General features: G+C 42.4%; 1 protein-coding gene across 1 annotated transcript in view; it reads left to right on the forward strand.

The window, feature by feature from the left end:
• Window positions 1–27,125, forward strand: part of Adamtsl3 (ADAMTS like 3) — a 291,872-nt gene that overhangs the window by 217,330 nt on the left and 47,417 nt on the right. Inside the window, exons 18-21 of the mRNA XM_036188825.1 lie at window positions 8,345–8,537; window positions 8,645–8,824; window positions 19,644–19,797; window positions 26,005–27,079. Of these exons, the coding sequence (XP_036044718.1) occupies window positions 8,345–8,537; window positions 8,645–8,824; window positions 19,644–19,797; window positions 26,005–27,079 (1,602 nt within the window). The remainder of the gene's footprint in view (window positions 1–8,344; window positions 8,538–8,644; window positions 8,825–19,643; window positions 19,798–26,004; window positions 27,080–27,125) is intronic.

The following is a 27,125-nucleotide window of genomic DNA, read 5'->3' on the forward strand; positions in this document are numbered from 1 at the left end:
CCTCCATAGTCTTTACTTCAGTTTATGGTTCCAGCCTCCCGTCTTGAGTTCCTGTCCTGGCTTCCCATTATGAGGGAAGTGTTTATGAGGGAACTACAGAAGTGTTAAGATGAAATAAACCCTTGCCTCCCCAAGATGCTTTTTGGCCACAGTGTTTATCATAGCAACCAAAAGCAAACAAAAACACCAGGCTTATTATTTCTTCTCACTATTCCCCAAGTAGTATAATGTAGCAACTCTTTACACAGTATTTACATTGTTAACCTAGAGTACATCAGAGGGTGTGTAGGTATACACAAAAGTAACCATTTTATGTAAGGTACATGGAAATCATGGATTTTAGTATCTTCTAGGGAATGGGGTTGTCTTGGAATACTTGCTGCAGGCACAAAGAATGACTTTATTTGGGGTAGTGTGGGGTGTGAATCCAATTGGGAGAATCCGCTCACAATAATACTTGGTACTAAGTAGAGAAACCTTAGTGAACCAATCAACTTATCCAGGTTTCTTAGTTTTCTTCTCATTCTAAGACTGAAATCTCAGACACTTTTAGAAAAGCTGGGGTTTTCTGTGAACCCACAGAGACACCATGCCTTTTACTGTGAATAGACCACAGTAACAGGTGTGCATAGTAGAATGATAAATGAGTCTGCTTCTGTGTCTGAAGCCCTAAAGATAATCCTGTCTCTGTAGTGTTTTCCAGAAATGTTCGGAGTGCAGTCCTTCCCACACTGTGCTCCACTGTGCACCAGCACTCAGGAGCGGAGTCTTGAGGGTCTTAGCACATCCAGAATCTTCTATCGACTTTAAATGCAGCAAGCAGAGGGATGAACTTGCAGCTACTGCCTGTGCTATCTCGTGCATTCCTCTGCTATTTTAGCCAGTAGCTTCACACCCATTTAGAAATGTGGTGATGAATATATAATACAATAGCCCTGGTTTCGTAATATGAGAACAGAATTATGGTTTTTAGATTGTTGGTAACTTGCCCAAGAACACACAGTAAATAAACCGCATGATATAAAGTCAAACACAAGAATGGAGATTTCTCATTAAATACTATCTAGTCCAAACTCTTCCTTTTCCAAACCACAAAAAGGAAGCTGCTCCTGGCGGAGCCGACTCTCGGTTTCCAGCCCTCGCCGCCTGCCATCCCCCTTCTCTACACCAGCCGACGCCCTCTCTCCCTGGAAAGATGGCTATAAAAGAAATGACCTAGAATTTGTGCAGAGTGGGGGTGGTGACCACAGAAGGAGGAGGAAGCGTGCAGTTCTCATAGCCATTGGCTGAGATGAGATGGAAGAAGAAAAGACAACCCACGAAACTGGGGTACCTTCTCTCTAGACTCAGGTGCCATTCCAGATTGGCAGGAAGCTAGTTTCTTTTCAGGGCTCTGTACTCTCCAGGACACTGACAGGAAGATGTCAGAAAGTAGACCAGGCACCAATAAAACTGGGTAAACCAGAATGTACTGCAGCCTGAAGACACATCCCATGAGAGCGATTTACATTATCACAGGGGAGATGGAGGCCCCAGATCATTGACAAAATTCTTCACTGTGTTTAAAAAGATTCATGTTTATATGTGTGTGTATGGAGATATGTACTCAGAGGTCAGAAGAGAGTGTCGGATCCCCTACAGCTGGAGTTACAGGTAGTTTGTAAGAGGGCCAATGTGGGTATTGGGAACTGAACTTGGGTCCTCAGCAAGAGCAGCAGGGGTGAAATTTGAGAGATTTCTCTTTCTAATGTGCAGGGTGACTACAGTGTGACTCTCTCATATGGAGCCTCTGGTTGGCTTTCTTTTCCTGGGCACTTAAATCCGTGTTCTTTATTTGGCATCGAGTTAGATTCCTGGGGCGGCCTTAACAAAGCACGGTAGATGAAGTGGCTGGGAGAATCGAAACTTATCATCTCATAGATCTGGAGATGCGAAGTCAAAACCACAGAGTCAGCAGCACTGGTTCCTTCTGAAGGCTGGGAAGGAGAATCGCTTCCGGTCCTCACTCCCTGCTCCTGGCTCCAGCATTCGGTGGCTCGTGAAGAGCATTCTTCCTGTGGTTTTTGTATTGCTTTTCCTCAGTGTGTCTGTCTCCAGATTTCTCCTTTCCAGAATACACCACTCAGGTTGTCTAGGATCCCCTCTAATGACCACCTCTTAACTTAACCAACTGCCCAAACTATTTGCAAATAAATTCTCAGTTACAGATGTAGAAATTATGTAATTTTGGCATTTTGGGGGATCATAATGCAACTCATAGTAACATAAAAACATCTTCGTGATCCTAATTCTAACCCTTGAATCACATTTTCTGTGATCATGGGATTCAGGAAGTGAGCTGCAGCTCAGAGTCCTCACTCAGCATCAAGAGTACCCGACTCACTGGCCCAAAGGAACATTCAAATTCAGAAATCACAGTATGAGCTGAATGAGTGTCACATTCTCCCTGTGGTCAAGTAGAAAAACTCATTCAATCAAGCCATTCAAAGCTGGGCACTCTCTGGGGTGACAAGGTCAGATTTGGACAACTGCTAGGGTTTAGTTCATAGTGCCCCCCTACTTTGACCACCGAACCCCAGCAAGACTTGACAAAATCTGGAAAATGTTTCTGAAGGCTGCCCAGTGAAGTTTGCTGGATTAGCAGCCCACAGGCACAGTGTCCCTTCCTTCCTCCCCACCATAGCCAGAGTGTTCTTCCTCTCTCCGTCCTCAGCAACACATGCCACGGGGCTTCCAAGCTGGAAAGAATGGAGCAGACAATATGCTTTGGCCGCTCTGCAAAATTAAGAGTCTGTTTTTATACAAAAGGAAATATTGTCCCTCGTTTCAAAGTTGCAACTTTAATAACCTTTTCAAAGATTGAGAGTTATGTTGGAGAAAACCCAGGGGAGGCAAAGGTTCCATGCCAAAATAAAGGTAAGTTTACAAAAATGTTTTAAGTTCTAGAAACCAGTGGTGTAGGAATAACAGGGACAGGGGGTTGCATAATATTTTCCATATAAATATTTACCGACTCCAAGGGCAATAGCAGTGAAATCTCACCCCAGGGTGAAGCTTACCACTGAGACTGGGGTGGACAGTCAGTAGACCTGTATTTACCCTAAGGCAAATGTGCTTGATGTATTGGCCTGGGGTCTCCAAGGGGGGTGTTGTGTGCTTATTTGCTCTCGTGAGTTGCTCCCCGTGGCCTATCCTGTAACTGTTGAATGGCTGCTATTTTGCAGAGTTTGCCTTTTCCAGGAGAGAGCCAGACATTCATAGAAACACGCAGGGTTACATAATGGTCCCACTAGTCTGAAGACATCCTTCTCTATCAGGAGTCTGGACCTCATGGGAGGGCGTATAGGAGCAACAGGCAAGAGGGATGTGTTTTTACACCAACTGTTTACTCAGTTCTTGAATTAATATATAAACATATACATATACATCATATACATGCACACACATAGGATAAGAAACTGTTGTCCCCTTCCAGGAAGAAATAGTTCCATTTCTTGTCCCTTGGGGTTATAACTGATTTTTCTAGTTACATACTTTTTAAAAAATAATTAGGTTTACAAGTTTAAGCTTAAATGTTTTAAGAGTGAAACCGATGCTTCCTAAATAATTAGATATATAGTCATATTGCCAACAAAATATTGTGTATGTGCATGTGTATAGTTTATAACTTTTCTCATGCCTAAGGCTACATAAACTTAGATATGACCAATGATAGTCTAATTGATAAATTTCCAGTTAAAATAACATTGGAGTCTCATGGTTTGCTCCAAATACAGACCACTGATAGATCTGGTATAAAGGGGGGGGGGGATTAAAATGTCTACTAGCAACAAACCTATGAAAACAGCTGTCCATGCTTGCAAAGGAGGAGAACAGGATGTGACAAGAAAGCTGGCCCACAGAGGCTCTTCGCAGATGAGAAGCTCTGAGGTAGATTCAGCAAATGAGAGTTCAGTTCCTACTTGACAGAAAAAGGAAAAAAGGAAGGGGGAGAAGGGTAGGAGAGAGGGAGAGAGAGAGAGAGAGAGAAATAGAGATTCTCTTCTTCCTTCAAATTGTACCTGAAAGTGCAAATTCCAAAGCACAAGAAGACATCCAATACTAATGAAAATAGTCAATAGGTTCATCATTTGGAAGAAGAACCTACTCTAGGTGAAATTAAAACACACACACAAAAGCTGAAAAACACTGAGGCTATTAGCATCTTTGGAGACAGAAATTAATTAATATAACCCATATAAATAGCCAGAAATTGTGAAACAGAAATAGGCAGAAATGGAGTAGAATAGTTGAGTGTTATAAAGAAATGATAAAAAAAAAAAAAAACTACAAAAAAAAAGTCAATGAAATAGGGATACAGTACAGGAAAAAATGTTAGCACTCACCACTTCCTGTCTATGGCAAAGACCTTGCTTACATTGGTCCATGCCCTGAGACATCACGGAGGCAGAATTTTATGGCGAAGGTCTGAGATGGCCATGAGGATTCACACTTGTAATTGCAGCTCTTAGGAGACTGAGTGGAGGGGATTGTGAGTTTGAGGCCAGCCTGGGCTACAAGAACAAAACAAAATACCTTTAAGTATGCAGAACAACTTGAAATATAGACTAGGCTTGTAAGGAGGAAAGGAAAGCCTGAGATAAGAAAAAAGGGGGAAAAAAGGTAACATGGAATCTAGAATACGAATCCAGTGTTAAAGTTAGAGCTTGTGTGGGTGCATGCAGTTGCCAAGCCCAGCAACGTAGACTTCTTGACTTACTAGATTTTTGCCTATCAAGTCTATAAACCCTAGGACAAAATGAAGATAAGGAATAAAGTGGAGAACCTATGCAAAGCCAGCATCTACTTTAGTGAAAAAGCAAATTATGGAAACTAACTATCCACCCCATGAACTGAGATGTATTGTTTTTGTGTCTGAAAGGATAGATTTTTTTGTTTGTTTGTTTGTTTTTTGTTTTTTTTTGTTATGAGAGGGAAGGCCTTTTTTGATGACCATAAAACAGACAATCATGCCAGGGTGGTGTGTGTCTGGGATCTCACCCAGCATTTGGAATACTGATGCAGGAGGTTGTAATTTTCAAATTTATTGACAATTTTTACTATAAACTTACATTCATTTTAACGACTTCACTTTTCAAGAGTGTCTTATAAATTCCTGACATCAGTGATTTGTGCTTTTGCTTTAGACTTTCTCAAAGACTTAATTTGATTAGACTTTTGAAGAAACAGATGTTTTTATCTTCCAGCTTATTCATTTCTACTATTTCTATGATTCTATCTGTCTGTCTATCTGTCTATCTATCTATCATCTATCTTCTATCATCTATCTTCTATCTATCATCTATCTGTCTGTCTATCATCTCTCTCTCCTTTCTTCTACTTTTTCACTTTAATTGCTTTTTTAAACCTCTTGAAGTAGGAACTAAGATTATTAAAGTCAGTCTTTATTCTTCAAGTATGTGTTTAAGGCTATTGAATTTCTTCTAATCAGTTTTAGGTGTATTCTACAAGTTTTGACTTTTTATTTTTTTATTAATATGTATTTTAAAACACTAACTACAATTCCTTCTATTAATATTTTTATATATAATTTTCCAGACATTTTTCTCTGTGTGAATTCATACATGCTCATGGGTAATTTATAAGATTACTACATACTTTCAAAATATTTAGGTTTTGTCTAATTTGCTTCTAGTTTGGTCAGAAAACTTACTGTATTAGTGATGTCAGGTTGTAAGAACAAAGTACCATTGTGAGGGTGACTTAAACACTAGAACTTTGTTTTCCCTTTGGCTAGAAAGTGAAAGGTGAAAGCCCATAGGGTCTGGCTTATGGAGAGCATTCTCTGCCTGGCCTTTGGAGCCCTGATTTCTCCCTATGTCTGCAGATGGTAGGGGGAAAGGTACCCTATGGCTATTCTCACCCTAATTACTTCAGAAAAGCCTCATCCTATTGGAAGGCAGTGCTTCAGTATGGAAATCGTCGTGGAGCACAGATATCTTCACTAAGATGTTTCTATGCAGTTGTGATTTCCACTTTTATGCAGGACTTAGAATATATATTCAAATGTCAAATTCTTTTCTTTCTATGTGAGTCTTTGTGCCCCAAGTTTTTTCAAACTTCATAATATCCATTCAAATATTTCAATTCTATTTTTTACTTTGGAGAACTAAACATCAAATGGGATTGACATATGCCTTGAAACTTTGTAGGAATGCCATGGATATCTAAGCTAATAGAGTCTTGTCCTTGAATGAACATTTTGCTGTTTTCTAGAAATCTATTTCAAAGATATTTTCAAGTAAATCATTAAATAGAAATAATCGTTTCCTATACCTAGCAGTTCATGTTACATGTGCATCATGTTAGTAAACTTTCCAACACTTTAATAAATACCAGAGGCAACTGACTTGATAAAGGGAGACCTTTATTTTGATTGACAGTCTGGAAGGTGTCAGTCCCCACCGATGGGCACTCTACTTCTAGGTGCCTGTAGTGGCACCGTGCATCATGCTGGGAGGATTTGGTTGAAGAAGCCCAGGCACCTCATGGCAAAAGAAAGAGAGGGCAAGGGACTGGAGTCCCACCCCTCCAAAGACGTGCCCCCAGTGACCTAAAGCTCCCCACTGACCTTAAAGGTCCCACAACCTGCGAGCAGTGCCAAGCTGGGGACTGAACCTTTAACACACGGACATTTCAACCTGCTTCTCGCTTTACTGTTATGCTGGGGTTGTTAGCCCTTCACTAGCAAACTTCCTTTCACTAATAAAATGTTTGTTCTTTGTATCGCATCCCAAGTACTACTGCTTTTTTCCCTTTTTCCTCTAGAAAAGTAAACATGTTTGTTACAGAAAAAGAGAAATGAAAAAATCAAATAATTACATTTAAATGTTTTTTTGAGTGAACTTGTTCTTCTCTGGTAATGAATGCCTATATGATGAATGAATGTAATAAAATGCAGAAAATACAAAAAACAGAAATGCTGTTACTCAGACCTCATTGGTTGTGTGCTTATCTGGTTGTATGAGAAGCTTTTGGTGTAATAGTACAATCTCTCTCTCTCTCTCTCTCTCTCTCTCTCTCTCTCTCTCTCTCTCTCTCTCATACACACACACACACACACACACACACACACACACACACACACACACTGTACTGTATAAAATTACTCTATGCCCACTTTAGCATTTGATGACTAGCTGCTGCATCATAGGTTTGTACCTCACTGCTAAATATGATTTTATTTCACTTTATGAAGTTCATTATTTTTCCTTTTTTTGCCTTACAAAACACCCTGGAGCCAGCATAATTTTTAACATACATCTTAAGCATTTTAAATGGTTCGTTCCTGATGTAGTAGCTCTATGGTAACTAGTTAAGAATTCATGTTCCCTAAAAATCAAATGTCTACAAGTAAAACAACCATAATATACAACATTTCACTAATCAGATGGACAAATACTTTTAAAAAATGGCATTCCCCAGCACTAAGGGAAGTGGGGCATATAAGCTCCGGGTGTGGGTGTACACTGCAAGAATCTTCACTGCAGTGACTTGGAAATATGAATTTAATGCAGCTGCTGTAGTTTTCAATTTTTCCAGCTGTTTCACAAGGAAACTTGATTTTTCCAAGATCTTATTAGAAAGGAATCACATTTTATATATATGCTGCAAATCCAGTCCTAACAGAAAGGAATTTTTCTCAAGGATATTACAAATAACGAATCCAGGTGCCCTGAAGATTTCCTGAAATGTGTTTGTAAGCATGTAAAACTGCTTTTGGTGCCTCTATAAATCATCTTTGCTCCAGGACTCAACCACGTCAAGGTTTTATTTTTGATGAATGGTGGTGGCAGGGAGGACGGAGGAAGCACTTTGCTCCGTGTCACTCAGGATCTTCCCAAACAAGTGAGCTCTTTAACCGCGTCCCTGGCATTTCTTCCCTTTAAATGTTGGGTTTCAATCACACATATTCATGGAGATGCCACAGTGTGGAGCTGTACAGAGTAATCCGATCTAGAGCAGTGGTTCTCAACCTTCCTAACGCTGTTACACTTCCTCACGTTGTGGTGACACCCTCCACCCCCACCCCGGCAAAACATCATTTTGTTGGTTCTTCATAACTGTAATTTTGCTACTGTTATGAACTGTATCGTAAATATCTGATATGCAGGATATTTGATAGGGGACTCCCAAAGGGGCCGCGACCCACAGGTTGAGAACTGCTTTTCTAGAGGTTCTTCCAGGAGCTTGAGATGGCCGGTGCTTGTTGTGTTTTGCCTCATTTGAAGCTTCACCTTTTCCCAGTCACCTTTGCCTTTTCCTCACCTGGCTTTTGGTACAGATGGCACATGGGCTCCTGGGGATCCTGCTCAGCTACTTGTGGCGTTGGAATCCAGACCCGAGATGTATACTGCCTACATCCTGAGGAATCCCCAGCCCCTCTGGAGGAATGCAGAGATGAAAAGCCTCATGCCCTACGAGCATGCAATCAGTTTGATTGCCCTCCTAGCTGGCATATTGAAGAGTGGCAGCAGGTACAGAAGCCTGGCAACCCATGTCCCATTCTGCTTATGACAATGGTGGGAGCCCTGCTTTGCATTAGCAGAAAATGAGGCCACTGCCTCACAGTCTCTTTTCTTAGTGTTCCAGGACATGTGGTGGGGGAACCCAGAACCGGAGAGTCACCTGTCGACAGCTGTTAACAGATGGAAGCTTTTTGAATTTGTCAGATGAGTTGTGCCAAGGACCCAAGGCATCTTCTCATAAGTCCTGTGCCAGAACAGACTGCCCTCCACAGCTGACTGCTGGAGACTGGTCAAAGGTAAGAGCCATTCTTAACCCCTTCCTCTCTGCTCCTCCTTTGTTTCAGCTGCTAAATATTTCCCAAAGAGGTTCAGACCAGCACTAGTGAAAAACTGGTGCAAGGCCAGGGCATGGTCACTCAGAAGCCAGTTGTGAACCTGGTAAGTACATGAAAGATGTTCTCCTGCTCACATTCTCATTCTTGCTCACTCACTTGCTCTGTCTCTCTATATGTGTGTTTGTGTCTCTCACATGCATGCAATCTTATGGAAGAAATCTTCAGCTTATACTTAAAATGGACTTGCCCTCAAGATGTTTCAATTTTTGGATTCTTTATTTCAAAACATTCTCAAATATTTAAAAAAATTTAAGTGTGTGTGTGCACTCGCACACTGTTGTCTAAAGAGCCAGATATGTCAGATATCCCTGGACTGGAGTTACAGACATCAGTGAGCCACTTAACATTGGTGCTGGGAATGGAACTTGGGTCCTCAGCAAGAGCAGTATGCTCTCTTAACCACTGGGCAGTCTCTCACCCTGCCCCCAACTTCTTGATTCTTTATTACGAAGTCCAAGAAACTTGGTTGGGCATTTCTTAGTCTTTACCTTTATAATTGGTATTTGATGGAACCAAGGGAATAGATGATTCTGGATTCAGATCATTCTATCAGTGTTATCCTATGGATAGACTGGCATTGACCCACATGTTATTAACTATTTATAATATGACAAGTATTAACTTATAATTGCTAATTCTAAATTCAATAGTCCTATTTCATAGCCTTACAGGCTTGGTCACTTAAACAACAGACATTTACTGAACATTGCTGTATTGATTGCTAGAGGCACCAGGAATCAGAGACAACTGAGAACACAGTTTTAAATGAATTCACACTTTAAGAAGGCAGGTAGATGAAATAAGACTCATATTCATGTAGTGGGAACCCAACATAGGTGCCATACATGCATAACTATGGGAAGTGTGAAAACCTCTATTCCTCCTTCAGTACTAGGAAAGGTTTTAGAGGATGTGGCTTTAATATTGAGTTTGAAGAAATGAGGGCAATCTCTTTGGTAATGAGATCAAAGGTTATTCCAGATAGTGTGTGACTTGAGTTTATGAGTCTTCTGGGACTTGAGAACAAGATTCATAAAGGAAATGGTGGGAGGTGAGATGGAAAGCCAAGGATGTAACCAGATGGGAGAAGATTTAGGTTATGTTTGTGTATCCCCAGCATCCTCAAAAGTATGGCAGAAACACTTGAATACTCAGAAGCTAAGACAAACTGGCAGCCTGGATCATGTGTTAGAGCAAGAAGACATAGGAGATGGAGAAGCCATAGAAGGTCGAGGTTGGATTCAGATGACTGGCAGATAATGAAGCTGTTGGTGTAGAAAATAGCAGACAGTGTTTTTCTCATTGCTAAGAACTGGTTCGCTTAGATAATTCCCTGTGCAGCTTGTACACACTTAAAACTAGCACAACTGGAAATGTCTACGTAAACACCACAAGTCAAGTGAAATACTAAATGACAGACTTACAAATTGTCCTCTGGAGCTCGGAGGCATTAATGGGAGGGTTAAGTGTGAATGTGATCACAATACATTGTATGAGATTGTCAACAAATTAATAAAAGCATGTTAAGTACAGTTTTGAAAGAGACTTGGGGAATGTAACAGACACATTTGACCATTAACTTGACAGTGAATGAGGGAAAAAGAGGGAAGTTTTGTAGCTCTGTCCTAGAAAGTTAATGGATAGTGTGGCACTGATGACAAAGTTAGATAGAGAAAGAAAAACATCTTCAGAAGGTGATGTAAGAGGAAAAGAATGGGTTTCCTTTTGAAACACGTACAGCTTGAGGGTCTGTGTAGGTCTTGGTAAAGAACTGCAGCCAGGGTGGGATTTGTGCCAAGGTTGTGAGTGGGACTCATCAATCTGTAAGTGGCAGCTGCAGTCAACGAGGACGGATACTGTGACCTCTGAATGTATTTTGTCAACAGTTCCTTTTAAATCATCAATGGGTTTTCAAAGAAGCCAAATTATGGCAGCAACACTATTGTTTAATATCCTCTAACCCCTCATTGAAAAAAAAAAAAAGACCATGAAATAAAAAATGAAACAATTAGGATTGCAAACGGAAAGAGACACAGGTAATTTTCATATAAGTGACACGAGGGGCAAAGGTCAAACAGACACAATAGCAGAAACCACAACTCCGCCCACTAGATGCTGAGCAGGAAGAGAAGAAGCAGGGCCAAGGGCCCTTGCACAGGGAAACCAAGAACACATCCCCAGACAGAGGAGTGACCCCACTCTGCTTAGAATGCTGAATAATGAGTTGGGGATTTAGCTCAGTGGTAGAGCACTTGCCTAGCAAGCGCAAGGCCCTGGGTTCGGTCCTCAGCTCTGGGGAAAAAAAAAAACTGAATAAAGTGAGTGGATGCCAATCAGTGACCCCACGAGAAGGGTGTGAGTGAAGAATGACCACGCAGGCCTCCCACAGCCCCTCAGAGAATGTGCTGGAAACTCACAGAAAGGAGGGTGACATGGAATGAGGGAGAGGAGAATGTTCATTTCCTTGATAGCATCCAGGGATACAAACGTCAAAACTGTGGCTAAACTGTAGAGTACACCAGGAAGCAGAAGAGGGAGTTCTCACCATGAAGGTGATAAATATTCTGAAATACTCCACTACCTCACACTCCTGTTCTCTAAAAGCAAAGAGAGCTAACCATTAATTTATATGGGAACATCAGCACACTGCAAAGATCATGACAAGGTAATAGTATTGGTAGCACAGCAGCATAATAAAAACTTTGACCTTGAAGCACATGAAAATATAATTTAATACTACAAAATGAGCTGAAAGAAACTAAGAAAACTACAGAAACAAATGAAAATATAAAATCTATAGAACACGATAAAAACAGTGTTGCAAAAAGTTAGTTAATGGAGTACAGGAAAGAATTGAAAAACTTTCTATTTTTTTAAGATTTATTATTTATTATGTATACAGTGTTCTGCCTGCATGCCAGAAGAGGGCATCAGATCTCCTTACAGATGGTTGTGAGCCACCATGTGGTTGCTGGGAATTGAACTCAGGACCTCATTAAATTAAATTTTTTTTTAAAGCCCCCAACTGGATCAGGCCCTCTGGATAAGTGAGACAGTTGATTAGCTTGAACTGTTTGGGAGGTACTCAGGAAGTGGGACCGGGACCTGTCCTTAGTGCATGAGCTGGCTCTTTGGAACCTGGGGTTTATGCAGGGACACTTTGCTCAGCCTGGGAGGAGGGGACTTGACCTGCCTGGACTGAATCTACCAGGTTGAGCTGAATCCCCGAGGGAGTCTTTGCCCTGGAGGACATGGGAATGGGGGGTGGGCTGGGGAGAAGTGGGGGGGGGAGGACAGGGGAAATCATGGCTGATATGTAAAATTAAATTAAATTATAAAAAAAAAGAATTGAAAAACTAAGGGTGAGTTTGTTTTGCTTTGTTTTGCAAAATTTATTCTAAACTAGAAAGGATTTAGAACTGACTAGACTTAGATAATGTAATTACAGAGGTGTACAAAAATCAAACAAAAATAAAAATGATTCAAGTGAAAATGATAGATATAAAAGGTAGAGAGAAAATAATCTAATAAATGCAAAGTCCCAAGAAAGAAAATCATCTAAGAATAGAATACAACAGAAGACTTAAATTCCCCATTGAAAGAGTACTCCCTACACCTGGGAAACCTGGTGCAATGACAACCGCTGAAAACGATCTTACTAAAATGACTGCATTTGAAAGATAAAGAAGTGGCTTTGCACCTGGACAAGAGGATCACTGCTTAATAGAGAAAGAAGGTCATACTAGCCTTAGATATTCCAACAATACTGCTTTGTACTGGAAAACAACAGAGTAACATAATTAAGATACTGAAGGAATAAAAATGTGAGTGACAGATTTTATACCTTGCCCAACTGACCGTCAGATGGAAAGGACTTAGACAAGTATTTGCCCAGATGCAAGAATTTAGGGCGCTTTGTTGCCACAAGGTCTTCCTTAGGAATCGGTCAGACATCTTCAGTGAAATCACAGAAGTCTCAGTACAAAGTTGAGGCCCTGTGTGTGACAACTGAGGGCACAGATTATGTCACCTCTTCCACAGTACTGAACATTCTCTAAGTCTTCTACCCAGAAAAGGGACTTACAAATGATCCTGCTATACAAAATGAAGAGAAGGTCAAACTTACCCCCATCATTAAAGATGTCTCAGAAAAAAAGATTGATAGTTGTTTGTTTGTTTGTGGTTTTTTTTTCTTTTTTGGTTTTTTTGAGACAGAGTTTCTCTGTGTAGTTTTGGTGCCTGTCCTGGGTCTCGCTCTGTAGACCAGGCTGGCCTCAAACTCACAGAGAACCACCTGGCTCTGACTCCCGAGTGCTGGGATTAAAGGCGTGTGCCACCACTGCCTGGCCTGATAGTTTTTTAATCACCGTTTGTATAAACAAAATTTAATAAGAAGTTGTTTATATTTATTATATGGAAATTTTAGTTGTTTATTTTTTGCTAACATGAAAATAATGGCATTTAAAATTTTCATTCCTCTCCTTTGGAATTCAACAACAACAAACCACAAAGAGAATATATAAAAGAGACACTCTGCAGTGAACATTGAAAGGCTGCAACCCCAACTCTAAGTTATGAAACACACTTGCCAGACAGCATAAAAATCTGCATCAGAGTGAGAAGGATAATTTAGTGATGACAAATATTACCTTGAGCACCAAGAGGGACACAGATTTGCTCGGACAACCTCAAAGGCCTGTTCAGAGTTCTTTGATTAGAGAGATGTTGAGTTGAGGACCAGGTGCAGTCCCAGAGACTGTCCTTGCAGAACTGTGGGTGAGCAGGAGCTGGAGGAGAAACCACATTTATTTGCCTCCCAGTGGAAGGAGGATGCCAAGGGTGAAGTGGAGTGAAAGGAGAAATGGAGGCAGCAATAACTGGATTATTACAGTGCATCACGTAGTTTCAAACCTCCTTCCCTGGTCCCAAGCAACCTTTCAAATGCTGTCAGTTCCAACAGAGGTGTGGGTAAAGGAAACAGCTGATTTGATGATAGGGTCTTGAAGACAAGCTTTGGGAAATGTGTTAGCTCATCCTTGCAGTTTGTTCTGTTCACCAGCAGAGGGATGCTTTCAGAGCACCAGTGTGGGATTTGTGCACACAACTACCATGAGAATGTGAAGTAGAAAGACTCGGGCGGCAGGGAAAGCTTCTAAAGCAGGTCACACAAGCAACTGATCAAGGTGCTCCCCAGAGAACATGGCAAGCAGGTTCTGTATTCCCAAAGAAGTGGGGAAAGGCTCAAAAGTGAGGACTGAGATTTTTATGGTGATCAGAAGAGAACAGAAAGAGGCAGAAAAACAACAGGAGCTGTTAAGATGAGACAAGGACAAAAATAAAGCCTATTTTGAATTTTTGTTGGCTTATTTTCTATTTAAAATTTTTATATAATTTATTTTGAACATATTCCCCCCCACTCTTCCCAGATCTTACTCACCTCCCTACCCACCTAACTTCTCTCTCTCAACTCCCCTCCCCTCAAATTCAAAACAAACTTTAAAAAAAAATTAAAAAGCAAAAAGTCCACAAAACCCCAAGGTGTTCATTTTGCGTATACTATCTGATACATATGTGAAATCAGTTCAAATGGAATCACCATATAATACTGACTACACATGTTATGTCACCACATAAAACCTTCAGTGGCAAAGGGTTCTCACAGACCTACTCCCCAAGCATCACAGGTTATTGCCAAGGCTATTGGTTATTCTCCATAACCTGATGATAAGCCCTATTGCTGAAGACACAACTGATTTATGTCATCGAACATGGAGAGATTGAGCTGGTACCCAGCTGGAATCTTCCCCCCTCCCGACCAGCATTTGTGGTGCTGGAAGTTGCCTTGCATGCTGCTGAAGAAGAAACATAAACATCAATATCACCCAGCCACAAACCCTGTACATTCCAACAGAGACATGCCAGCAAGTTATACTGGTGCAATAGCAGAACCTTACGAAAGTAACCAACCACTTTTCTTTGGATTTAAGGCCCACTCTATGAGATGAAGCTTATACTTGACACTGCTAAGGTGGCCAAGAACTTGGGACTAGGTAGGTCATGGGCTTTAGAGAGAAACCTACTACTATTATTCTTTTTTTATTTTCTTCCTTTTTTTCGAGACAGGCTTTCTCTGTTTAGACCTGGCTTTCCTGGAACTCACTTTGTAGACCAGGCTGGCCTCAAACTCATAGACATCCACTTGCCTCTGCCTCCCAAGTGCCGGGATTAAGGGTGTGCACCACCACTGCCTGGCTACAACTATTATTCAGCTATTATTATTATTCTGCTAAAGGAGCATAGCAACACAACAATATATTGTTATATCCATAGGTCATTGTCTCACTGAGCCCTCATCAGAGAAGCTTCTTCTTGCAGTAGATGGGAACTAACACAGAGACCCAAACCTGCACAATTTGTGCAGGGAATAAGAGACTTTAGAGGACTCAGCTCTAAAAGGGATGGCTATATTTTGAAATTTTATGCATATATGTATTAATCATTTTATATATACATTAATATTAAGCATATACAATAAAAATTGTACAAAACATAGTAAGTTCAAAAACTAAGTTAAAACCAAACAGAACCAAAGGTTGCTTCACAAGCAATAACAATAAAATAAGTTATTGTGATTAGAGAGGTGATGCACAGGCTGGAATAGATGGAGTGAAATGATTTGGAGAAGAGCCACAAGCAAGATGAATGTTGTTCTTCAGGAGCACTGATGGGTATGGGAGGCGGGCAAGCACAATGTCTCAGCAGTGTTTGTTAGGAAGAACAAAACTAAAGGAACAGGAACATATTGAGATAAAATGGAACCATTGACTTCCTTTAAAAAAAGTTTATGAGCAAATCATGCACGATCATGTGCTAACAAAATACAGTGTGGAGGACAGCTGCCCACGTGCTCACTTAGCTAAAGAGCCCATAGGTCTAAGAGCAGAAAAGGTTAGTAGAGCAATAACAAAAGCCCCTGTGGGGTCCCACATTTGGCCAGGAGCACTCAACACAAGAGGACGATGGAGCAGGTTTGAGGGACCAAAGTTTGACAGAGTAGTCTCTGCATAGTGGACAGGCAATAGCAAATAGGTCAGAGAACCATCTAATCTGCCTTTGTGATGAACCCAGAGTACCAAAAGATCGTTCATTCACCTTCATTGTTTAAAAGACTATTATACTAGTTATTTTCTTAAAACAACAACAACAACAAAAGATTTACTTATGTATATACCATGTTCTGCCTGCAGTGTATGCCTTCATACCAGAAGAGGGCACCAGATCTCATTAAAGATGGTTGTGAGCCATCATATGGGTACTGGGAATTGAACTCAGGACCTCTGGAAGAAGAGCTAGTGTTCTTAACCCCTGAGCCATCTCTCTAGCCCCACCTTCAGTTTTTTTAAAAAAACAAAGTAAGTGGTAAATTCTTTAAATATACAATTAAAACAAGTCAACTAGCCATTGATAGTGCAGAACAGAATGTAAAGACTGGAAGTCTTGATGTCATCTCGATGACGTAATGGGAGCTAACTGGGAATTGGAAAGGAGTGGCAGAGGAACAGAAGGGGCTTACTTTCTTGCCTTGCTTAGCAAAAGGCCCTAGATAGTCTCTCAAATCAAATACACCATTAAATAACTATCCAAGTTTCATATTTCTTTAATCTTCTGTAATAACTTCAGAGTATTTCTTCTGAAATTAATTATGTTTTTTTATAAAAAAAACCAAACCATCAACAGATCCTGTAATTTTATTCAATTTTTCCCTAATACACTTAATAAATTCTATTAAAGTTTTAAATTAAAACTACATTACCTTAGATGATTATTAATGTTATTTTGTATATAGCAGTTTGGGTCATTCTTTAATGGAGTTTTTCTGTATTAGTCAGCTTTGCATCAGTACAGCAATACACCAAGCAATTAATTCATAAAGAGGAAAGATTTCTGTAGCTCACAAATTGGGGAACTTCAAAGGCACTGTGGCTTGCATGGTTCATCCCTTGGGAATGTGATAGACAGAAAGAGTAAGAATAAGTGGCCACATCTCAATTCAGGAGCCAGGGAGGACAGATGGGAAGAGTCTGATAATCTCTTTTAAGGACATACTCCCTTAAAGGTACAGCTCTTCCCATTAGCACCTCTGTAAGAACCATGTCTGTCTGTACATATGGATCTTAGGAGACATTCAAATTACACTCAGCCATACATGTTTTCAATTTCATTTTGTTCATTGATACATATGAAGTGTGTGTGTGTGTGTGTGTGTGTGTGTGTGTGTGTGTGTGTGTGTGTCTGTCTGTCTGTCTGTCTGTCTTTCTGTGTGTGTGTGTGTGTGTGTGTCTGTCTGTCTGTGTGTGGGACTCTTCAAGGCAGGTAAGCATGCCTACCTCCTCAAATGTATATCACATCAGAGTTATATCATTTCTTTCTAGCAAAAAGAATCCTAGTTTTGTTAAATATACAGTCCATTAATGGTACTTATAATCAGCCTACTGGACCATAACACACCAGAACTTCCTGCTCCTACCTAACTGTAACTTAGCACCTATTTATCAACTCTTCCCCATTCCACCTGCCCCCCTGCCCTGACTCTCCAGGCTACAGCATTCTTATATTGGTATTTGTCATTCTGTGCTGCCTCATTTTGCTTAACGTAATGACCTCCAGTTTCACTCATGTTGTCACAGGTGACAGGATTTCATTTTTCGGGTCTGAATAAATATTCCATGACATAAATCACAGTCTCTTTATCCACTTATCGGTGATGGATTCTTATGCTTTCATCTTTCAGCTGCTGTGAACTACACAAGCATGTGAATCAGGTTCCTTTTCAGCATCCTGATTTCATGTCCTTGGGATAAATAACCAGTGGTGGGATGGCCAGAGCAGTGGCAGTTCTAGTTTAATTTTTTTGAGGAGCTTCCCTACTGTTTCCCATAATGGCTGTATTAATTTATGTTCTTATATACCAATGGTATGGCAGGGCCCCTTTTCTCCACATCCCATTTACACTTGTTATCATTCATCTTTTTTGAAAGCCTGTCCTATGGGACGGAGGTAACATCTCATTTTAGTTTTGCATTTCTCTGGTCATTAGTGATAGTGAACATTTTTTGTGTGTTCCTTGGTCATTTGAAGGTTTTCTCTTAAGAAATGTCTATTTGGGTGAATCATCCATTTGTTAGTTGTACTTCTTGGGTTTGCCCAGAGAGATGCATGGGTTACTTGTGTGTACTGAATGACACCCTCTTCTCAAATATATAGCCAGGAAACGTTTTCTCTCATTTTGTTGGTCATCTCTTCACTCTGAGAATTGTTTCCTTTGCTGTGCAGAAGCTGTTTGGTTTGATGAAGTCCCGTTTGCCTGTAAAGCTGTTTTGTGTACCTTTAGGGTCACATCCAAATAGTTCTCGTCCATTGCAATGACCAGACATGTGTGTTCCTCTATGTTTTCTTCTAGACCATGTTTTTGTCTAGCACATGCACTTGGCACCTTTGTTGAAAATCAATTGATTGTAGACACACAAGTTTACTTGTGTTCTACCCCATTACTCTAGATGTTTATTTGTATATTAGTACTGTCCTGTTTTGACTAATATAGCTTTGTAGTATATTTTAAAGCTGGGTCCTGCAAGGTCTCTTCCCTTTCATTTTCTCAAGATTGCTTTGGCTATTTTTTTTGTACAAACTTAAGTTTTTTTTTTTTTTTTAAATAGTTCTATGAAGAACCTCACTGGCATTTTGAAGGGGATGGCTTTAGGAATGCAGATTGCTTGGGGTGATATGTACATTTTACAACATCCATTCTCCTAATGTATGATCATGGGGTCTCTTTCCAGTTTTTGTGTATCCATCTCAATTATTTCCATCAATGTTTTGTAGTTTTCATTTCGCAGATCTTTTACCTTTTGGTTAAATGTATTGCTAACTACTTCATTTCTGTAGCTGTTATGGACAGGACTGTCACAATATTAATTTCACATAGCTGTTTTACATTCTCCACTTATCATTGTTTTATTGTAGAATCATACAGTATAACCACATTAGAGGGTTGAGGAGATGGCTCAGTTACTAAAGTGTGTGCCATGCAGGCATGAAGACCTGAGTCAGCTCTCCAGCACCCACATAAGAAGGAAGGTGTGGTGGTACACATTTGCAATCCTACATGGCGGGTCAGGGAGGTAGAGACAGTCGGATCTCCAGGCTTGCTGGCCAATTGGTCTAGTCAGTTGGTAAGTTTTGGGCTCAGTGAGAGACAGTGTCTCAAAAATAAGGTAGAGGAAAACACTTGTCCTCAGACCTCTACATGCACGTGCACACGCACCCACATTCATGTGTGCACATACACACATACACACACAGATACTACACACACACACACACACACACACACACACACACACACACACACACACAGGCAAAATCAGGCATCGCTTCTAATGTCAAAAAATGAAATCATAAATTCTACAACAATAAATGACTGCCAGTTATTTGCTAATCTCAGAAAGAAGGGACTAAAGGAAGGAAGAAAATAAGGAAAGGGGGGGATTAGCGAACAAGAGGAGAAAGAAAGGGAGGGAAAGGAGAGGAAAGACGAGTAAAGTTGAGATGAGAAGCTCTCTATGTACTGAAAATCAGCCTTGCAGACTGCTGCCCTACGCATGCTCCGTCGGTGTGTTGTCCTGCGCATGCTCACTGACTTGCACTACTCTCTTTGCAGTGCTCTGTCACCTGTGGCGTTGGATTCCAGAGAAGAAAGCAGGTGTGTCAAAGGCTGACTGCCAAAGGCCGGCGCGTCCCCCTGGGTGAGACACAGTGCAGGGGCCTTCCGGGACTCCCCCTCGTGAGACCTTGCCAGATGCCTGTGTGCAGCAGTAAGTGAGCAGCCGCCGCCATGCTTGGCATCTTCCTTTCCCATTTCAACCCAAGCGAAACTCCAATTTGTTTTCAGCGGTGAATGTTAGAACTGGGGAGACCTAGAAAGATTTTAGGGAATTTCTGCTCATGAGCGTGCCTTGTAGGGACTAAGCTGAAGTGCTTCTTGCCTTACTTTGGCAGAAGTGTATCTGTATTCACATTATTAAAAGAAGTGAATATGTGATAAAAAGTACTTTTATGTTCATTTTTATTCTGTAGGAGTCAAAATCAGTTAGCATAAAAACATGCTTTTAGTAAATGGCAGATTGGCTATCTTGCCAATTCATTATAAATCACGAAGCTTGCTGTGTTGTCAGTAGCATGCTTTCAATCTGTTCTAAGGCAATCTGCATGAAGCATACTCGTGTGTGTGAGAGGATGCATGTCTACACATTCATGTGTATGTATCACGTGAGAGGAGCACAGCCAGTGAGATCAGGACTGTGGCGGCCGCAGCTGCAAAGAGGCAGCAGAAAGCTGCCAGTAAGAATGAGCTGGGGTAGCCGGGCAGTGGTGGCACACGCCTTTAACCCCAGCACTCGGGAGGCAGAGCCAGGCGGATCTCCTTGAGTTCGAGGCCGGCCTGGGCTACCAAGTGGTTCCAGAAAAGGTGCAAAGCTACACAAAGAAACCCTGTCTTGAAAAACCAAAACCAAAAACAAAACAAAAAAACAAAAACAAACAAACAAACAAACAACAACAACCCTGCTTCAGGGGCCAGTCTCTGCTTTGCTTTTTATTGTCTTCATTAACATATAAAACAGCACACATTATGTCGTGTAGCCCCACTGAGCTTGCTTATAGTGAGAAAAAGCAGAGATGAACTATTGCCATTTTGCTGTTGCTGTGTATATGTGTGTCTTCAGTTTATTGACTTGATTTCCTGGAGAAAGTCACAAAACAGAGCAGTCCTAGCATCAAGTTCAATTGAAAAGTAGTGGCTTTGTTGATCACCTCCCGCCACGGAAAGCGCCTTGCATGTTTGTCTCATGTAATCTCCCCAGCGAAGCTGAGAGTCAGACAGTATCCTCATGTACAGACGAGGCAGGCAAGAGTGTGGAAAGACCGGGTTTTACCCTCGACTCCAGGACTGCCAAGTGGACCCTGCGGCCTCTTTGACCACAGGTCTGTCTGACTCTTGAGCCCACGCTCTTAGCTGCTGCTCTCTGCTGGTTCATGGACACTAACTTTTTTTTTGTTTTTCTGGGAATACTTTGAGAACATATTTTCAAAATCTTGACATTCTAAAAGCCTGAGATTCTAAGTTTTAAAGCTTCTTGGAAATCAAGAATGTCTGTGGTGAATGGCACAGCATAATGTTTGTTTTAGTCATTTTGCCTACCTGATTTTTATCAGTGTGACTAGGCTGTAAAGTGCCTTAGAGAAAAATGAAATTAATGTCATAACCAGCAGCCTCGTTGAAAATAGACAGGATACTGTGTGGGGCTACATTGTGATCATTAGGACACGTGGTATACAGGATGGGATTAGAAGTCATTCTGGCATTCAGGGGTGAGAAGAATTTTGCAAGCATTGGGGGGGAAAAACAGGGCATTTTTCTTTACCCTATTCCTTTACTGCATTCCCTAGCGTGCTGATCATGTAGGCCATAGAAGCGACAGGAAACAGAATACACCTAATAGCCAGTCACCTGAGCTGACCTCCAGTTCTGCCACTGTCTGGTCTCAGGTCATCACCCCTGATTGATGGTGCTTGCTTGGCCATGCTGTGATTAGCTCTCTCTGAACATTCATGGACCATTCTCTCCCCAGCACTACATCTGAGGGCCAGGTGATGAGCAGGACACTCTCCCATCCTCCAACATGTGTCTGTTGCTAGGCTCTCCCCTCATGTGTTTGCCATTTCAGCATTCTCCTTAGACATTACAAGGTTCACTATGGGGATCTTCAAGATACTCTCTATTTTACTATAAAATGCACCAGCAGGTCCTGCCTTCCTTTCCAATAGTTGCCAATACACAGGACAACCAAGTTCCCTATTGATGACCTTTCTGATACTTAATATCCCCATCCCCAACCTCAACAATTCTTCCATGCCATCACCATGGCTGGGTGACACCCAGGCTTTCGGCTGTTATGCCCTATTTGCTGAATGTCTCGCTGTGACCTCTGGAGCTTTCCACATACCCTGTTATTTCCCAACCTTCTGCTCTCGTACTAGAACTCAGGCTACCTTGCTGGCTTTTCTGGTCATCCACTTAACCAACCCTGTTGCCGGATGCATGCCTTTCTTTAAACCTACCGCCAGAGTCTCTGCTTATCTTCAACCATAGTGCGCTTTCATGTGACTTTCTTGTCTGCTTTTTGTCCCCTGGCTTGAGTTACTGGGATTTCTGAGAATAAATAATGTGACCCTGCTGGTGAGACAGGCATATTTATAACTGTCTATAATAAAGCTGGGCGATAGTGTGGGCTACTCCAGGTTTACTAAGAAATCACTACAAATTCTTCAGGGTAGCTTTTTTCCCATGACCATGTCGCCACATCATTGCGAATGATCTCATCGTTTCCTCATTGGTAACAGGCAGGTTGCATTAGCACGGCGTACTTTTGACTTTCCTCTCTCCTTCACCTCGAATCCACCCTGTTCCTTCCCTAAACTGGAACATATACAGTCTTACATAAGCCTAACCTCTCCATAATTGAAGTCTGTAGACAAAAGAAGCCAAGCCCATCTGTGCTGTGGCCCCTCATCAGACACCATTTTAGAATATCTGCACTGAACAGTGTCCCGGGTTTAGGTAAAATGCATGTTCTTGGAGAGGTTTGCTTTTTCATGTCCTTCGTTTTGGCTATTTGGGTGTGCACTGGAGTCGGGGTCAGGTAGGAAGGATGTCCTGTGCTACCATAAGGCCAGCAGTCCACCATAACGCACTCCAGCTGTTCACTGGCTAACATTCCCTGCAAGGCACCTCCTCAGACCTGGCCCTTGAAAAGTTCAGTTTTTCACTCTGTCATATCTGTCTACTGATGTTCTTTTCACTTTAGGACAAGCCACAGCCTTAACTAGTATTTCTGAGTTTGCAGTTTGTGGCTAGCCCTGTTTGTAAACTTTCAGGCAATCATTTGTGAACCTTGGGAGGCAGCTGCAGCCACCAGTCCTTTAAGGAGACGACTATCATAGCTTGCCTGTGTCACATGGTAAGACACTGGCAGGACCCAGCCTCTGAACTCAAGTGAGTTCCTCACACCCAGTGCCAGTCACCTTTCAGACAGAAACACAACTGAGCAGATCTTATTAGGGAAGGAAGTGTGTAGGTAAGAATTTGAAAGAGAAGGTGATGGATTTATCACTAGGGGTCATTGGTGGCCTCTTCCTAAGAACATTAGTGTGGTGATAGGAACAGAAGCCAGGCTGGAGTTGGTTAATAGTAAAACAGAAGCAAGTAAGTGGGAGCTATTCTTTCAGGCTGATTTGGACCATACCATGGTTATGGGGTCTCAAGGGTATCTTAACTCACTTAGCAAGCACCACCCACAGCATTCCTGTGGCCTCTGGTCAGTAGCCCTCAAAGAAGCCTAAAGAACATCCAGAAACTAACTCCTCAAATTCTTGACATAGATTCAGATGAGTTTGTCTTGCTGGATTGCCATGCCTAATGGAAGGAGAAGGAACCAGTACCAGCCAAATGGCCAGACAGAGGTCCAGAGTCTAAGAGGGTTCCAGCAGAGAAATAGAGAGGCTTTAAGGGCTGGGGCATGGCCAAAGCCCATTAAGGAGTGGCAAGAGGAACCAAGTGTCAATTGCAGCCAGGATGGCATGGGGCAGACTTGGGCATGCTTCCCAGGCTTAGAGCAATGGCAGGAATACAAATAGAGAAGAGAGGGCGGGTGTGTGAGGCACTGAAGCATGTGCTGTACATGTCAACTGGCACCTGGAATTGGCCTTTATGTCAGGCTGGCTCAAAGACCCAGAAGGAAGACATATAGAAGAAAGGGTTTCAAATTTTAGAAAAGCCAAAGATGTGGTACCTCTCATACCCTGCAATACTTGGAGAAGTAGAAGTCCAGAAGCCCCTCCAAAAAGATGCCATCCATCCCTGACCATGCTGTAGGGTAGATGATGATGCCCTGGTCTCATCGGGCTTGGCCAGTATTACAGTGTTGGAATAGTTCCAGATGTGAGAGAGACAGAAAGCCCAAACCAGTCTTTATTCCCCAAGAGCTGGCCCAATGATACCGCACTCTAAGGGTCTGCTCTCTGAAGGGACTTACAGGAGAACCAACGGGGAAATGGGCTAAAGAAATGGAGCCTAGCAGCCTTCTGAGTCTTGGGAGTGTCTGATTACAGGATAATCTCAACCTATCTGAACTGCTCTGTACCCTCAGTGTGAGTAACTGCCAAGACAGGGCTGGGAAGGGGATGAGTGGGACCCTAGGATTTGTCTCCTAGGAGTGGTTATGCAGCCAGAGGGGCATCCGGCTTTCATGTTCATTGGTCAAGTACCAGGTTCTCTACCCAAAGCTGAGCCCTGCCTGCCACCTGAAGGCTTCATGGCCTACCTTGGATGGCATCAGGAGCTATCAACTCTAAGCTTGGATGAGAGACATCTTGAAGGACATTGGTAGGCACGTGTCCATATTGGGTCATTGGACCCCAGGAATCAGACTGCTCTATGGACCTCACACCATTCTTGTATTGTCCCCAGCCTGCATCATTCAACTAGATAGTTCCCTGTATAGAGTTCTGTGCTATCCTAGTCAAAATGCACTCTTTGGTAGAGGACTCTACTGTCCTGAAAGAATCTTTCCCTGCACTTTACACCACTCCATGAATCCCAGTGTTGGACTTGGCATTGTTTTTAAAGACTCAGTTTCAAAGCCATCCATTGCCCACACATCCTGAGAGACCTGGTTACACACAGGTATGACTTAATAAGCAAAGTACCATGATACCCGATGCTAAGATCAGATCAAAGTGATCCTGCCACCATCTCAGGAAAGGACATGTATGTGGCAGAGACGTGGGCAGGATGCTCACAGACAACACAGCTGCTCTTGCTCATGTCCCTTCCCTCCTCACTAGTAGCAGCTCGTCGCTGTCACTCAGTAGAAGAAACTGGGCCAAGAGTGCCTCCCACGCCACCCTGGAATACACGAATTCTCAGTAAAAGCAAGAGCAAAAGCCTTAGGGGACAGAATTGTAGGTGTATAACCTTTCGTCCCACCTAGAGCCAATGGGGACAAATGATGCTCAGCCCCAACTCCGGTTCCCTCTCACTGTGCCCCATTGCTTCTGGGCTGCCTTTGTTATCCGGCAGCTGGTTGAAGGGATCACACATGACAGCCCAAGTGTGCCTGCTGCTGAAGGTACATGTGATCTAAGCCAATGGACTTAACTCCCACACTCGCTTGATGAATGAAATGTCTGACATCATCCTCATTTTGTAGGCAAGATAGAGACTCGGGGAAACCTATGGGTACATTCTACAGGCAAAGCTGGGATTCAAACTCAGAGTTGTCTGGCTTTAAAGTGCCTGTTCTGTTACACCTTTCTACTTGGAACATGCTCCTCTATGTCCTCAGACCCACCCCCCCTTGTGGTTTAGATGGCATATTTGGGCTAGATTCTGAACTTTGTCCACCCCACCCTCCTTCACAGACCTTCTGAATGTATTCACTCACCTCTCACTTCTTCCTTAGATTTAGTGTCGATGTGATCCAAGCCAAACTAACTCACCGAGGGCCACCCTGACAGTGGGTGGGTGGCCAGCATACTGCAGAAGCTTCCTGCTGGTGGAGACTTGTCCCCAGACACGGGGGACTAGTCAAGCCATCAGTCCATTGTGGCAAAGGACAAACATCTCTCAACTATAGATGAACCTTTCCCTCTGTTCCACTAAGTCATTTAACCTCATGCCTGCCAAACCAGGGCTTCCTAAAATAACTTATATATTTTATTTCCATGTTCAACATGTTCAAACTTGCATGCATCCTTGCTTAAACACTAGACAGCTGTGAAGTTTACTCCAAGTATGGATCTAAGATATTTTTCTTGTTTTAATTCATGGTTTCTAAAGATTTATTTTTTTAGAAGTTGTATTAGTAGACCTAGATCAATCAACCTCAGAAAATTGCTGTCAATAACCTTTATTTGTGAGTAGTGTCTCTCAGTTTCTTTCCTTTACTTTTTTTTCCCTGCAGAAGTGAAACTTGGGACAAAGACACGGCTTGGAGAGCGGGGCCCCCAGATTCTCGGTGTCCGGAGAGTCTATATTCAGACGAGGGAGGAGAAACGGATCAACCTGACCGTCGGCAGTAGAGCCTACTTGCTGCTCAATACATCTGTGATCATCAAATGCCCAGTAAGACGCTTCCAGAAATCTCTGATCCAGTGGGAGAAGGATGGCCATTGTCTGCAGAACTCCAAACAGCTTGGCATCACCAAGTCAGGCTCACTGAAAATCCACAGTCTTGCAGCCCCTGACATTGGTGTGTACAGGTGCATTGCAGGCTCTGCCCAGGAAACGGTTGTTCTCAAGCTCATTGGGACTGACAACAGACTCATAGCACACCCATCCCTCAGAGAGCACATGCGGGGCCACTCTGGGGTGGACCACAATGAAGCCAATAGTTTGGGAGCCACGTGGCATAAAATGCGTCAGATGTGGAATAACAAAAATGAGCTTTACCTGCACGATGGGACAATCAACAACCAGCCTTTCTTGAGAGCTCTGTTGGGGCCCTGCAGGACCTCTGCAGGAAACACAAACTCCTGGGAGTTCAAGAGCAAGCAGTTCGAGGCAGCCATGAAGCAGGGAGCCTACAGCATGGACACGGCCCAGTTTGATGAGCTTATAAGAAACATGAGCCAGCTTATGGAGACAGGAGAAGCCAGCGATGACCTCGCATCCCAGATGATATATCAGCTGGTAGCTGAGCTGGCCAAGGCTCAGCCGATGCCTGTTCAGTGGAGAAGCATCCACGAGGAGGTTGCTCCTGATGCTCAGCTCAGAGGGGAGACAGGAAGAGTTTCCCAAAGCCCCACTGCAAAAAACTCAGGCAAGCTGACCTTGAAGCCAAAAGGACCAGTTCTCATGAGGCAAACCCTACCCCCTGCCATTTCATTGAACAAAACAATAAATGCAAGGATTGGGAATACAGTGTTCATTACAAAATGCACGGAGCTCATCAATATACTTTGCAGTCTCGTTACTCCCAGCAGTGATGCCACGTACACATGGACCAAGGATGGAGCCTTGCTGCAGCCCTCTGGGAAGTGAGTCAACCAAGAACGCAGTGTATCCTTGATAGTTCCTACTGTG

The sequence above is a fragment of the Onychomys torridus genome, chromosome 1, assembly GCF_903995425.1.
Source record: "Onychomys torridus chromosome 1, mOncTor1.1, whole genome shotgun sequence".
In the NCBI taxonomy this organism is placed as follows: Eukaryota; Metazoa; Chordata; class Mammalia; order Rodentia; family Cricetidae; genus Onychomys; species Onychomys torridus.